The sequence below is a fragment of the Archocentrus centrarchus genome, chromosome 12 (genome assembly GCF_007364275.1).
Source record: "Archocentrus centrarchus isolate MPI-CPG fArcCen1 chromosome 12, fArcCen1, whole genome shotgun sequence".
Lineage (NCBI taxonomy): Eukaryota > Metazoa > Chordata > Actinopteri > Cichliformes > Cichlidae > Archocentrus > Archocentrus centrarchus.
This window is the reverse complement of record NC_044357.1, coordinates 23,215,692-23,232,141: the sequence shown is the minus strand read 5'-3', so window position 1 is coordinate 23,232,141 and position 16,450 is coordinate 23,215,692. Positions and strand designations below refer to the sequence as shown.

General features: G+C 40.1%; 1 protein-coding gene across 2 annotated transcripts in view; it reads right to left on the bottom strand.

Moving 5' to 3' along the window:
- The window catches only part of rab27b (RAB27B, member RAS oncogene family), a 63,471-nt gene that overhangs the window by 15,097 nt on the left and 31,924 nt on the right, over positions 1-16,450 (bottom strand). For both annotated transcript variants that reach the window (XM_030742281.1, XM_030742282.1), the window contains exons 2-3: positions 4,814-4,985; positions 341-429 (exon numbers count right to left, since the gene is read on the bottom strand). In XM_030742281.1, the coding sequence (XP_030598141.1) occupies positions 341-429; positions 4,814-4,966 (242 nt within the window). In that variant the 5' untranslated portion in view covers positions 4,967-4,985. The remainder of the gene's footprint in view (positions 1-340; positions 430-4,813; positions 4,986-16,450) is intronic.

Sequence of the window (16,450 nt, the reverse complement as noted above, 5' to 3'; positions counted from 1 at the left end):
CTAAATAAAGCTCCTATTAAAACTCTGATTTTTTAATTGAACCACTGTCGAGTGGAATAACACAAAATATATTTTGATATCATGACAAATGCGACATGTAGGCAGTGACTCAGATCTGGAACCAGGTTACCAACTACCATCAGGTGCACATATTTACAGTAAACCTTGATGTCAACCATCAGCTGCACCAGTCATTTCTTTCCTAGAGAATTATGGAAACTCTAAAACCCACAATCTAAGATGCCAACAGTGGCATGTGAACAGACCGACAAAACATTACGGTGTTAGATGTCCACTATGGTAGGAATAAGACTTCGTCCTAATGGGATAATTGGCCCACCTCTCCTGTCCAGCTGTGTCCCAGAGCTGAAGGTGAACCTTGAAGGTTTTCCCTGTGGTCGTCCCATTGGGGTTAGATGCTGTGTAGATCTGAGGAGAAAGAAGCGCCACAATTTTAGATGTATAAACACATCCTTTATACTTTGTATACATTTCTAGGCTTTCAATTTAAAAAACAGTCTCTACAAGAACCAGAAAGCTGCCAAACATTAATATTTAAATCAGTTTGAGTCCACCCCAAACTGTCAACTGTCCTCGAGCCCCGTTTACACATCACTCATTACTCTGTAACGCGATTGGTGCATCTGTATTTTAGGAAACAGCTGCTAACGTCACAACTGTAAACTCCTTCCTCATGATACAGGGCAGTGTTTAATAAGCCATCAAACTCACTCATCCCAACCCAAACTGTTCACTTGTATTTGAAACAGCTCCTCCACATTTTCACCTCACCACTGCGTCAGTGAACATCTCAGCCGGTATGACGGGAACGTATCCGGGCAGTGATGCTGACTGGGTAATGATGAAGTCTTGTTTGCAGCAGCTGGCTGGTTGCGCTTCTGTCACCACAGGAAGCTTCGGGCATCGTTCGCACCTCTGATTCTCCCTAATGTGACACTCTGTCAGATTCTCTGACACCCTTCTGAGGCCGAGTTTATGCAGCTCATGTTCACAACAGTCATAGACTTTACAGTGGCCTCCTTTCACTCTTCCAGGTGATAACTGACCTTCGGCTCACGTGAGGGGGCATGACAAAATATGAAGTCTGATGGAAGAAGTCTATTTGGGTAACAGATGTGTTTAAAAGCTTCGCAGGGTGCATTTTATACTGTGGAAATTTATCACAGTAGTATTCATTTAATCTTCTTTATTAGAAGTCATAAGGTAAACAGCAGAAATATAGTTCATGCTGCAGTGCCTTTGTCCAATGACCTTGTGTTGTTTTGTTGCCACTCTTACCACACCGCTGGAGTAGATGTACTGAAATTAATTAATGAAAAAGGCTCCATTATAATTTTTTTTTTTTTTTTTTAAATGCATGGCTCAAATTAATGTGGCCACAGCCAATAACAGGCAGCACCACATTTAACTGTAGTTATTGTCCTCGTTCCCAACTTCTTACATGTTGACACACAATCAGTATCCCCGGATATCACATTTTAGGGCAGAAGGTATCTCATTAGCACCATTTTACAACACACACTTGTTGCTAGAGGTCGGAGGTGAGTGGCCAGACTGCTTCGAGCTGATCGGAAGGCAACAATAACTCAAATAATCACTTGTTACAAGCAAAGTATGAACACACAACACAAACCTTGAAGTCAACAGGCTGCAGCAGTAGAAGACCACACTCCTGTCAGCTAAAAACAGGAAACTGAGGCTATAATTCACATGCGCTCACCAAAACTGGACAAGAGGAAGAAAAACGCTGCCGAGTCCGATTAGTCTCAATTTCTGCTGCGACATTCAGGTGGTAGGGTCACAATTTGGCATAAATAAAATAAAAGCATGGATCCATCCTTCCTTGTATCAGCGGTTCAGGCTGCTGCTGGTGTAAAAGTGTGGGGGATATTTTTTTTTTGGCACATTTTGGGCACCTTAGCACCAACTGAGCACTGTTTAAATGCCACTGCCTATCTGAGCTGACCATGTCCATCTCTGTATGATCTGTGTTTCCATTTTCTAACGGCTGCTTCCAGCTCAAATCTTCAGTCGGTAATGTGAGCTACACAACAGTATGCAATTCAAGTTTAGCAACATTAGCTAAACTACTAGTTTTATAACTTCTCATGTATGAGCACCAAAGCATCACCACCAGAAGTGTTTACCAAATGTTCTGGCTGGGAGTCCTGCAACTTTCATTTACAAACTCCGGTTAAAAGTCTCATAGGAGGAACAAACTGATCCGCATTCAGCTTTCAGACCTCACGAGGACTCTGAGGAGGTACAGCTGTGAACAGCAGCTGTGATCGCACATTTGTCTGCTTCTGTCTAATTTTTGTACAGAACAGTTTGAAAACAGGGTGTGACCTTAACGCACACGCACGCAGAAATACACATACACAAACACACACACACACACACCGAAGGTGAGGAACAATAATCAATCCTATGAGTCATCTGGAGAGGTGGGATTAAAGCAGCATTGTCTGTATTTCAGACTTGCGAAGGATGCGGGGCACCAAAGTGACCACACCGAGCTTCGCCCACTCTCTGATTCAGATAACGGCATTTACACTCAGATATTTGCATGTACTCATCCTGATGGGGTTCTAGCAGCAAATATAGATGCTTTTATCACATCTTAGGTGCAGTTTCAAGAATCAAGCATGAAACTCTCAAACTTGAAAGGAGGTTATAAAACAACATATCTGGAATACGGCATGGGCGGAGGCCTCTGATTGGTCCCGATTTATTCTGCGGCATTCAAAAAAAACCAGACATAATATAAAAGATGGTCTTCTGCCTCTAGAGCAACAAGAAGAAAAAGCTTGAGAAAGAAAGAGCTTTATTTATTTGTCACATACATTTACATGCAGTGAAATTCATTCTCTGCATTTAACCCATCACACACATGGAGTATGTAGTACACACAGCACAGCATGGAGCAGGGGGCAGCCAAAGGGCGCCCGGGGAGCAACCTGGGGGGGTGGGCCTGCTCAGGGACCCACAGTGATGCCAGCCCGAGGATTTGAACCAGGGTCCTCTCAGTGACGAACCCTCTTCTTCTCCCCTAGGCCACCACTCCAGTGGACCTGCAACCTGTCAATCATCATCATCAAGCCCAAACCACATCTCCCCCACTGTCCATCTAAATATGGCAATAAATTGCTTCTGTCTCATCGGTCATCTTTCAAGGCTAAAACAATTTTAATAAGACTGTCAGCTTGTCAGGACATGTCACTGTCATATTTCCCAGGTTCCATGAGTGTCAGCTCTGGAGAAAAGCATCCTTTTTAGAATCGTCACCACATGTAAAGTTATCAGTTCTGTCAGCATGGCACACACAGTGTGTGTGTGTGTGTGTGTGTGTGTGTGTGTGTGTGTGTGTGTGTGTGTGTGTGTGTGTGTGTGTGTGGTGTATGGATCAACTGGCACACAAGTACTTTTATTACCTGAAGCAAAACTTGCTCTTAACATTAGCAGATTAGAAAATGACCACAGGGGGCTTTTTGGTAACAGCAGTTTGTAATAGTTTACAAGGCAGCTTAGAAAATCAATTAAAAATAATATAATTTTGTTAATTAGATTGGGGGAAATCGCGGTGGTCCAGAAATTAAACAGATATATTTAGAGTCCTCACCGTGCTAGCGGCTCTGTGTGTGCCCACCCTATAGTGTACCCTGTTTTACACAAGGTTTTCAATCTTAACATATTATCTTAAATAACACTTGAAACAATCGATTAAGACCATAAACCAGGAAAATGTTTACTGAGGAAATTCTATACAGCAGGACTGTTCAACCAGATGTCTCCCCTGCTGGCCATTAGAAGGAATGCAGGTTTAAAGCACCTGTGCACTGGCTTCATTTTTCAGACGTCCATCTTTTATTTACAGCCAGTGTGTTTAATGTAAGCATCGTTCATTTTAACAGTGTACATGACAGAAAATAAGAAAAATAATAACTCTACTTTTTACTCCATGTTCTTAGAGCATTATCTGTACTGAGTAAACACAAAGTTAGAAACCACTCCTGCAACTCAGCACATTTTAGAATAAAAATAAATTATGACAGAAGATTTCCAATCCTCTAAGGCTGGTAGTCTCTCACAGTGCCCTTTGTTCTCTGGCAGCATCTTTACAGCTATCAGACCAGCACATCACCCAACCACCCTGCCCAGTGCATCCTAGGAAGTCCCCCAGCAGCCTGAGGCTCCAGCAGCATAGCTAAGCGATGGTTCATGGTCACTTGATCCAGCCCTCACATAACTTAATCTTAAAAAGTAAAGAGAACGTCTCCCCAAGCTCCCGTGGAACCAAACAGAGCTGGTTCCACATTAAATGGGGCCTGATAGCTGAAGGCTCCACCTCCAAGTAGAAGCAAGCCTGCACTCTGAGAGCTAAATTCTCTATTTGAACAATTTTCATTTCTAAATACTACAACAATTATGCTAGAGACCGCCTAGTTAACGACCATCTTTTCACGAGTCATTTATTCCAGGCTGGGTCTGACCCACGTTCGTTTTCTTTGCATAAGTTAAAATAACTTGACTGGACTGTGACTCAGCTCAGCAGCCACTGTGGGAGAAAAACAGCACAAAATCTGGGCTTGACCTGACCCACTGTTTGTTCTTTGATAACCAAAAAAATCTGCACAAATGAAACAGTAACTGTGGCAACCAAACTACATGATAATTTGAGATGAAGAAGAATAAATGGCTACACAGCCAAAAAGAAATTTCTAAAAACCGCTTTCAGCGTATACACATTTCCCTCCTTTTGTGCTTAAGAGTAATAAAGTGGAGAACTCACCACTCTCTTTTCCCTGAAGTCGATGCCGACTGTGGTGATGAACTTGGGGTTGAACTTGTTGTCTGTATACCTGTACAGGAACGTGGTCTTCCCCACGCCGGAGTCCCCCAGGGCAAGGAGCTTTATAAGGAAGTCATAATCCCCATCAGTCATAGTGATGACCGCAATAAACCTGTAAAAAACAGACGGCATCACACAGTCACGCACAGACCCACACACACAGAATCTCAGAAAAAGGTAAGAGAGAAACAAGCCAACAAAAAAGCTGATGAATAGAAAACACTCATGAGTAAGGAGTGAGTGTGAGTGTGTGTGTGTGTGTGTGTGTGTGTGTGTGTGTTGAATTATGGTGGTGGAGATCATGGGACCTCCTCGATTAAAAAACATGACTTTCTGGGAAAATGGAAATTTTGTGTGAGAACATGTCTATAAGTGGGAGAAGGTTTGAGAAATAAGACGATGTGAGAGTGCAGTGAGAGAAAAAAAAGGGGGGGGGGACTTATAAATTCATATTAAGTACACTTTGGTCATTTATCATCACAAAAACTATTTCTGTCTGTATGTGTCACTATTTTAAATAGTAAAAACAAGGGTTTAATATGATGTCGGCCCAACCTTTGCCTTGTGGGAAGTCTTTGCACAGGTTTAGGAGTGTTTATGGGAATTTCTGACCATTCTTCCAGAAGCACATCTGTGAGGTCAGACACTGATGTTGGAGAGAAGGCCTGGCTCACAGTCTCTGCTCTATTTCATCCCAAAGGTGTTCTATCAGGCTGAGGTCAGGACTCTGTGCAGGCCAGTCAAGTTCTTCCACACCAAACTGGCTCATCCATGTCTTTATGGAGCTGCTCTGTGCACTGGAGCAGCTCCATGTTGGAACAGGAAGGGGCCATCCCCAAACTGTTCCCACAAACTGTTCCATATTAAACCCGATGGATTAAGAATGTGTGTGAAGGCAGATGAGTGAATACTTTTGGCAATACAGTGTATGTTATAACTTGTATGTAGCCCACAGACTGACTGTACAACATATTTTGTACACTACCTGCAGACAGTGTTATTGTGGGTGGAGGCAGACAGACTGTGTGCTACCCCCACTCAAACTGCTATGCTACAAGTCTGACTGCTCATAACAATTTTTGTCACCTGTTTAAAGACACACACTCTGCTTAATGGACCTTCAGTGCAGAAATGCTTGCAAAAAGCCAGTGTCCAATCAGCAACATTCTTGTTGTTTAACGAAATAAAAATAAAAGTCTGCACTAATCTACACTATTTAAAAGTTGTAGACAGTGCCACCATTCCCTCCTTTCTGCGCAGCAACTGAAATTAGCTTCGCTCAGCACTGGTCCTGAGCCTTTCCAAACCCTTAAAAGAACCAGACAGCTCACAACTACCCTCGCTTCCTTGAGGATAATAAACTTTAGCCACATCAGTCAAAGTTTTAGAGCTGCTGTTGGCACAGTAACTTGATTCAAGGCTTCTGATACTTTGACAACATGTTAAATTAGCCGCTTTCTGAGAGTTTTGATTATATTTTCTTTAAATAAAATTGTAGCTGGTTTCAAATAAAGTTCCCAAAATATCAATAAGGGTGTTCCTCAAGGGTCGATATCAAGCCAACTACTTTTTTTTAAATGAACATAAATATTTTCTAAGTATATTATAATTTATTTTTTCCTGCTAAAAAAAAAAAGAAAAAAAAAAAAAACAACACTTTGTAGCCCCACCACAAACCAGTTCCATCATTATTTCCAAAGTTCTCGGTCCTTCCTGTGCATTAAAGTTAAATTTGATACAGACCATCATTATAACTGTCCTACAAAACTCTTGAAGATTGCATTACAATCCCATACCAAAAGTCTTGAAAAACTTCATATGTTCATATTATTACCACACCCCTCGAACCAAAGAATTCCTGAGTGTGTAACACATTCAGGCATATAGTGAGTTGTAGACCAGGGCCTGTTTGCTTCATGGCTAAATGTAGTATATTTAGAGAGAAGATCATAAGACTAAGATTTAGTCAGCTGAGAGGAAGCATGTAAAAAAATTAATAAATTCTGCTTTATTATAGTGAAGGCAGTGCCAGGAGCTCTGGTCTCCTTACAATAACCTCACTGTACCTTACACAGACATTACACAGAGAATCAAGAGTGACATATTTAACCAGTCAGACTGAAGATAGTGAACTGACATTTAACCTAGACAGTACATTTTATGAGCACTCACTTCTAGAATCTAATCAGTTAGTACTTGTGTAAATAGCAGCTATTTCCATTCATCTACAATAAAAAGATGGGCTGTAGATGTTAGTGAAGTTAAACAATTATTCTTTACATTTAAGCAAACTTTCACTCAAATACAAATATATATTTCTTCTCATACAGGGGTGACGAGAGACGTTCAATGATCTACTTTTACTGAAAATTCAAAAGAAGCCCATTATTCAGGTCGAGGTTGTGGGGGCAACTAAGACTGCTGCTCCTCCTTGATCAACTCTTCCAGCTTTTCTGAGCGGGCACAGAGATGCCAGCCAAGAAGTGTAATCTCTCCAGTATGTCTCGGGTCTACCGCTGCTAGGACATGTCTGAAAACCCTCACCTAGGAGGTGCCCAGGAGGCATCCTTGTCAGGTGCAGCGGCTGTCAAGGTGGTGCAGTGAGAATAACTTGATCCTGAACACCACTAAGACAAAGGAGATGGTAGTAGACTTTAGGAGGACAACACATGTCATTCAACCTCTGTTCATCGAGGGGGATGAAGTGGAGCTGGTTTCAGATTTTAGGTTCCTGGGAGTACATCTGCAGGATGATTTGACCTGGAGTATCAATACGACCAGCATTGTCAGGAAGGCCCAACAGAGACTGCATTTCCTGAGGGTTCTTAGGAGCAACTATCTGACCCAGAATCTGCTGGTGTCCTTCTACCGTTGCTCTGTAGAGAGCATCCTGACCTACTGTCTGTGCGTGTGGTTCAACAGCTGCACAGCAGCAGACAGGAAAACACTCCAGCGAATCATCAACACGGCTCAAAAGATCATAGGCTGTCCCCTGCCCTCCCTCCAGGAACTGTTCAATGCCCGCTGCCAGAGGAGGGCACAGAACATCCTCCAGGACCCCTCACACCCTGGACACTCCTTGTTTCAGCTACTGCCATCAGGCAGACGTTTCAGGACAATGAAGGCCAGAACAAACAGACTGAGGAACAGCTTTTATGCCAGGGCTATCATTGAACTGAACTCTGTGTGGTTAAATGGACAGTGATGTGGGGTGGTAGTGCTGACTGTGTGCATGCGTTGGTGTGTGTATCGGGGGTAGATTTGTCTGTTAATTTACTATTGTGCATTGTATTTTAGTAATCATTTTTATCACTCATATTTTTATTATTTTATTATTTATTGTCTGAGGCACCTAGAAAGGAATGCATTTTAAATTTCGTTGTGCAACTTCTGTGTACAATGACAATAAAGATTGTGATATTGGTGATATGAGATCCCTGAACTACATCAAATCCTCTCCAATCTATGTGGAGGAATAGTGGCTCTACGCCAAGCCCCTCCTGAATGACCAAGGTCCTCATCTCTAAAAGTCAACACACTCTTCAGAAGAAGCTCACCACTCTCCCCTCACTTGATACAGCTCCATCTAGTTTAAAAATTATTTGTAAAACTTTGGTCAGAATGCTTTTGCAGTTCATGCTAACTTCAGTTGTAGTCACTAGGACAAACATGCCCTCATTAATTCAGTAAAATACGCCCTTTACAAAGATGCTTTGGGTATATTTTGGTACAAACTTTTGTTTGACATATTAACAAAATACTGAGAAAGAAATACTGATTACTGTATATTGACTTTTGAAAATATTTTAAGCTCCTTAATACATAATTAGTTGTTAGCCAAATCCAGATTTTGGTTCTAAGTTTTAAAAAGGCACTTTTTTTTTTTTTTTTTTTTAAAACAACTTCTTGCTTTACACAAAGGTGAGTCTGAGGTCTAGTCTTCTTCCTTTATTGATGTAAATAAGATTTACTGCAGCGCTGATTCATTAGACTAAACAATTTTCAGTTAGGTGAACCTAATAAGATGAAACCGTGCTGCTCACCAAATTTATATACTAACAAAAGTGATTCTGGTTACATTCTGGCACTGCAGGACATTCCATCTCTATAACAAGCAAGAAAGACAGATACATTAAAAATGCATGGGACACACACACACACACACACACACACACACACACGAATGGAAAGCGAGGAGAAACGAAAGATGTAAGCCAGGCTTCAGCAAAGAGAAGAGATGACATGTGTTTGCATGAAGGCGCATCATCTGCGTTACTATCAAAAGGTCTATCAGGAAGTAGCGCTTTGCTCCTCCCCCTCTGTTATCCTTCATATCTCACTGATAACCGACTGCTTTCACTCTGACTGTTGCACAAACACACGCAGCTGCATAAACTAATAGAGTTGTTTAGTTTGTGGTTCCCTGCACAGTCCCTAAGATATGCTTCACTTTATTAAAAATTCTGCCATTTCTTCTGAATATTTTAAGCTTCGAAGATATGAAACACTACTTCACACACTGATAATTTTAAAAAAGGCCTGCAGTATTTTTGCATTTAGTACTGCATCTTTCACAAAAAGGATCAGCAGTCTACCCCCACGGTGTTCACACAGTGAGAAATGAAATCTAAAAATACCCCCCCCCAAAAAAAAAAAAAAAAAAGCATCTTGCTTCAGTATCTCTATCTTTATGACACCCATGACCAGCCTTGAGATCGCTGAGTAAGAACACATCAGAACATTGACTTCCTGTTTAGAAGAAGAAGAAAAAAAACAAAAAAAAAAACAGCCAGCAATCTGATAAATATGTGATGAAATATACGCTGACTAAAACAAATCTAAATCTGCAGCTAAATGTTCACTCAGGTTCATCAGGGGACCAACTTTACCAGCAACCAGAGCCTCATGACTCTAATGCTGCATGGATTTAAAAAAGAGGGGCTAATGCTGAAAAGAAGTGATGTTAATTTAAAACATCAGACAGAAGAGCAAAACAATAAACTACACGTTTCCGAGAGACCGAAACTGAATATGATCCAGGTCTGCTCTTTAATGGTAAATCAAAATCCCACACTAAATGATTATTTTCTAATACGTACTCAACAGAAAGTCAAATACATAGGTTACAGACTAGATGGTGCAACCACTGGTTTGTGCACTGCCTCCACCAAAAGATTTATACAATGCACTCACGAGCGCGTCGCTGCAGAAACAAATGCGCCGCAATAATTGTTTAATCTCATTTATCTTGTTTTTATATTTGCTGGAAGCCAAAATAGCTGATTCATCACTCGGCACTACTTTAACACCAGACTGCTGCTCACGTCTTTGTCTCTGATTATCGTTTGATGCTGGTTTCTTTAAACCATGAAAACCACCTTTACCAAGTACACTGGGTCCCAAATGTAACCATAATCATCAAGATGACTCCCTTTAAAGGACAAAGCCAATCACACACACACTGTTGAAGAGCATTTGCATAGAATTGAGACAGGCTCAGTAATCACATCTTACATAGCAACAATGATTAAATGCATTATTTATCCTCTTGGCTCTCCATCAGTGTAATTAAGTATGTAATAGATTCACAACATGACCTGACAAAGTATCACATCCATCTACTATTACAATGCTTTTTATACGGTCAACAGAGAGGCATAAATCCACCTGGCAGACCCAGAGTGTCATTTTCACCATTCAGTGCTGTGCTGCTCTAAACACTCACCGACGTATTACACTCTGTGCATTTAATGTGGAGTACAGCAGCATGTTTGCAGGCATCATAAAACATTTGGAGATGAGATTTCAAACCTTATTAAGCGAATTCCACTGCATAAAAAGAATTTTAATTTTCCCATAAACTACATAAGACAAAAGGTTCTGTAGCAGTACGTAAAGAATCAGTTTGGTTATGTTTTTGGAAACTGTGGAGCAGCTCCACAATGACCATTTACAATCACTGTAATGTATACCTAAAGATGACTTTACTCAATACTTTACAACAGGACAGGCCAATATGAAGCAATTTCACAAGTCCAGATAAGAAGAATATTCTTAAATTGCATACAGGGATGATGTTTAACCGATTTTGTTGTAGTGCCTTTGGTAGATTCGATCTGTGGGAGGGGATTACCAAAAGCCTTAAAGGAGTGATCCTCTATGAAACATGCATCTCTGCACCAGACTTCACATCGTTCAAGTGCAGTCCGGATACACTGAGCATTTTATTTTCATTTTTATCCATTCAAGGCGACATAATCGGTTTACTATTGGACAGCTGTCTCACTGTTGTTCTAAAATTTCTGTTCTTGTAACCAGCAAGCTCTGAACTTTCCCTTCTCATGTTTCCCTTCATGGAGGCTCTCGTTGTGGCGGTCCATGATGTCATTCAGCTGTCTCGACTGGACAGACAAAGTAAAGTCTGGGAATTTAGGTGGCAGTGATACAAGTCTTGTAGGGCTGTTTGATGATGGCAAAAATGATAGAATCAGAGAGATAATCATTTAACATGATTACATGCAGACTTTAGAAAACCAGATTCACTGAATTTTAAACAAGATGAAACTCGTGCTTTAATGGGGATTTCCTTGAACTTTAATTATAATTAATGAATAAACAAATATCAGCTGAAGGAATCCTGCCGTAGCCTGGTGGAGGGTAAATTTATACTTATTTACAGGGGATAAAGTGTGATTTAGCAGGTGGGGGAAGACTTTGATCAGGTATAACAGTGCAGTTTGGGATGAAGATCACCTAGACTTCCTAATGCTTGCTTAATAACTAAAACCATTACCAAGATTATGAATTACCAGAGCATGGTTTGATAAGATGTGCAAATGATTCTTAAATCAGTTTTTTTTTTTTTTACAGATTCATATGAAATGATTTAGACAGAAACGCCAGTGTGTTTGTGTTGAACTCTAAATCTCATTATCTGCAGATGGAGAAAAAAGTAGCGTTTTATCTTTGAGGTTCATTAGATCTTTATACATAATGCAACCTTGAACCTTTAATTAAGTCAATAAATAATTCATTTCAGTTTAATACATTTTCAACCAAACCCAAGTTGGATTACCAAATTAGATTTACTCTCACAGGACCAGATGGTACCCAGCAAAACATCGGATTTTGTGTCGAGTTCAAAGCTACACAGCAGCATGCGAGCGCTCACAGGTTAACTGACAAGAAGCAACGCGTTTTTCAGGAAGAGGTGAACCCAAAAACACCGCATCAGTTAAAGGCTTCAACATAATGTATCACAATACATCTTTAAGATCCGACATCATCAGCTTTTACAGAGAAACTTCCCAAGAAAAGATTCAGAAGCTTTGTAAAAATTTCCATTATACTATTAAAAGCAGCAGGATACTGATGACAGCCTTCGCTGGTTTAATTATTTATCCACATCCACTGGATTCATCTGCACCTCCTCACTGAAAATGCTCACTGCAGTTTAAGCTTTACAACTAAACTTGAAGCATCCTTCACATTTTGTTAAAGAAGTCGTGTCTTTACATGGAAAATGAAAATAAACAATTGTTCTCTTATCTTGGTTTTTGCTCACATAGAGGGAGCAAAGCAAAGTGATTTTTAATAAATTTGCACTATTAAACATCAAGCCTCTGGAGAAATATTTGGAGCTTATTAGCCATGTTAGGTTGCCTCTGGATATAATGTGACAGAATAGTCTTCTGAATAGATGTGTGCCCAACGGCCCAATTACTGAACTTTTTCAATCTAATTCAATTTGATTTATATAAATGCCAAATCACAACAGTTGCCTCAAGGCTCTTTATCTTGTAAGGTAAAGAGCCTACAATAATTACAGAGAAGACCCAACAGTCAAAACGACTCCCTATGAACAAGCACTTGGTGACAGAGGGAAGGAAAAAACTCCATTTTAACAGGAAGAAACCAAAAGACACGCTGTGGAAGAGAGCCAGAGATTACTAATAACTAATCATTAAATGCAGAGTGGGGTATAAACAGAGTAAAAAGAGGTGACTGAAAAGAAACAGTGCATCATGGGAACCCCCCCCAGCAGCCTAGGCCTATAGCAGCAAAACTAAGGGAGGGTTCAGGGTCACCTGATCCAGCCCTAACTATAAGCTTGATCATAAAGGAAAGTTTTAAGCCTAATCTTAAAAATAGAGAGGGTGTCTGTCTCCTGAATCCAAGCTGGGAGCTGGTTCCACAGAAGAGGGGCCTGAAAGCTGAAGGCTCTGCCTCCCATTCTACTCTTAAGTATCCTAGGAACCACAAGTAAGCCAGCAGTCTGAGAGCAAAGTGCTCTGTTGGTATTGATATGGGACTATAAGGTCTTTGAGATAAAATGGGGCCTGATTATTCAAGACCTTGTATGTGAGAAGAAGGATTTTAAATTCTATTCTAGATTTAACAGGGAGCCAATGAAGAGAAGCCAAAAATGGGAGAAATATGAAAGAACACGCTAAATTAGCTGGCTAGCTAGTATATAAATGGCCAGTCTGCAGAATTTTATTCCCACAATAGTAACATTAGTCCAGCAGGACAGCAAGTCAGCCTTCTCCTGCCATTAGACCTTTGTATAATAGAAATGAGATCATCCAGATTTCGGACATATCTGAGCCTGATCTGGGATATATTTAGCTCAGTTTTGGGTAGTGGCAAGTGATTTCTGGGCTAGATTAATAATGAGCTGAGCTCAGCATAGATTATGGCAAACAAAGTGAGAACCAGAGGTTACCCAAATCCATTAAAACACATGCTAGAGGTGACACAGTCAATCAAGGCCAGAAGAGGCCCAGAGAAAACACTCTTTGCTGCTTGGGATTAGCATTTTGACTTCTGATGTCAGAGAGACACAGAAACGGTACCATAATGTTTTCCACTGGCAGAGAGGATTTCACTTGCTAAACTGTTCTGTGACCTAAATCACAGAACTAAATATGTAGTTGAAACAAATTAGTTTTAGCATCCAAGCTCAAAAAAATAATAAATAAAAAAAGGTGAAATCTAAAGGTTTTTAGTACTTTAAATGAGAATTTAGAGAAAGGAGCATTGTGAGCTGGACCTTCCTGAGCACCAGTTGAGGTGATTTGGCCAGATGGTTAGGATGCCTCCTGGGCACCCCCCAAGCTGGAAGAAAACTCAAGGGGCGATTCAAATCTGGACTGGAAATGCCTTGGATTCCCCCAGGAGGACCAGGATAGTGTTGCTGGACAGAGAGGGATGTCTGGAATACCATACTGCTGGAATACCAGCCTGTTCCCACTGTGAGTCAACCTTGGATAAGATAATGGATGTATGGATGTATGGATGTATTGAAACTCTTTAATCAGTGCTAATACCAAAGAAATCCAGTTCATTTTCTTCAGAAATGGCCCCGGCTGGGTTATAATAGTTTTGGATTTTACATTATAGTTTAGTTTTAGTTAGTTTTTACTTTTTTTCTCTAATTCAGTTAGTTTTAATTAGTTTTCAGAGTGGTTTTGCTTGTTTTTATTAGTTTTTATTTTTGGTTTCATGCTTAGTTTTAGTTAGTTTCAGTTAGTTTCAGTATTAGTTTTAGTATTTTCATACCTGATCAGGTGCAAGATTCAAGGCGCAAAAGTGACTATTGTGTAATGAAAACTTGACAAAAGATACAGTTTAAAGAAATATATTCAACAACCAACTGTTCACAAGACATGCTAAATGTGTGTAATATTAAGGACACACATGAACATCAACAGGGAGAAACAAAGAAAAGCATTAACTCCCAAACTCAATAAATTCTACAATAAACTCCACAATAAACTTCAGCATCAGTGCAGCAGATTAATAACGCCTACATGTGGTGTTTGACAAAAACAAACTCTTTGAAGGAGTCAAAGCTCAAATCCAGCTGCATCCTGATGTTCTCACCACCTGAAGCTGCTTCTGTTTTGGAGCTAGCTTGGTTAGATACTGCTAATTAAACTTGCAGGGTCTTTGCGGCCTCTGTACACAACCTACAGAAGTTGCCGACCTCATGTCCGCTTGTGTAGCTGGATTGTGTGTGTTAATTACCTTGTGGTCGTGTGCAGGTGTTTGTACTCAAAGAACCTCCATACGGGACTCTGCCGCTTTCTCGGCAGACCGCAGCCATTACTTTGCGGACCAGCGCGGTGAGCGCACGCACATGCGCACTCACACAGTTGTCCTGTGGCGCTCCCAGCTTAAACTCGGAGAGCGGAAACAATGATTTCACATCAATCCACAAGGCTTAAAAAAAAAAAAAAAACAAGTAAATGAAAGTCAGTTTATCGATAATTTCAGTTAGTTTTAGTTAGTTTTGTAAACTCACAATACAGTTTTAATTAGTTATCGTTTTTTCCTTTTAATTATAGTTTTTAATTATTTCAGTTAACGACAATGTTTTTTCAATTTCAGTTTTCGTTATTTCGTTCGTTTTCGTTAACTATAATAACCCTGGGCCCAGCCAGTATCAGTTTTGTTTCATTTGATTGCATCTGTGACTGTCAGAAACAGTATGTGCAGTTTGTTAATGCAACACTGAGCAACCACTGTTTATATTAAAGAAAGAAAAGAAAAAAAAAATCTTATTTGATGACTGCAGGAGAAAGCTCATTTAGGAGGGTTAGCGTAGCTATAGGTCCCTGTACTGTTTCCTATAAAAACCTGAATCAATTCAAACCAAAAAAAAAGAAAAGGAGAAAACAAACGGTTGTGTTACAACAGGTAAGATGAATGTATACAACAGAAATTGTTGCTATAAAACCAAATACAATAGCTGAGAATTGGCTTACTAATGCCAGCTGTCATACTTGAAAGATAAAAATAAAGACAGTATGAAAACAAAGCATTAAGGTTTGTTTTCATCCAGCATTTTACTGGAGTCTTCTCAAGCTAATATCTAAATGTTTGTTTCCTAATAATCCATTATTATTAGAAGACCAGCAGACATTTATCAGAGACCTTTCCATTTGACTGTTGTGGCCTCTGAATCACTTTAAACAGATCTGACTAATTTGTTTCCCATCTGTGCTGCGGACTCCGCTGAAAACCTGTGCTGTCATTAGCAATCTATTCTGTGGAGCCAAGCGATCAATAACAGCTAACATGGGTGAAGATTGACCCATGATTATTCAATTTGCTCGGGCGTCCTCCTGGTTTATGTCTCGCATTGTTCAAAACCTTTCAGCAAATCAGACCCACTTAGCAAAACAGTGAGGCACGTCTGGGATGGCACAGCAGAAAGATCAAAAGCATGAATGTAGCCAAGAGGCCTGCTGCTTTTCATCACAAAAACCACTCTAAATTATAGTTATGGGAGTGAACTGTGCAAACAAATAAGATTTCATCCCCACAAAAATCGGAAGAAGGATAATACTGATTTTAACAGGTTCACTACTTTAACCAATAATGCTAAGAGATATCTTTACCTGTACTCATCAGTTCTTGCATTTTAAGAGAGAAAAATACAATTAAAGAGAGCGGACACTGCTTTTAATATTTTTAGTTATTTTTATTATGCTGTATTTCCATTTCACTCTTTACCTACTTTACTTTTAACTCTGTGAGGTCTAAGTTGCAATGCCAGAGCAGGCTTATGGG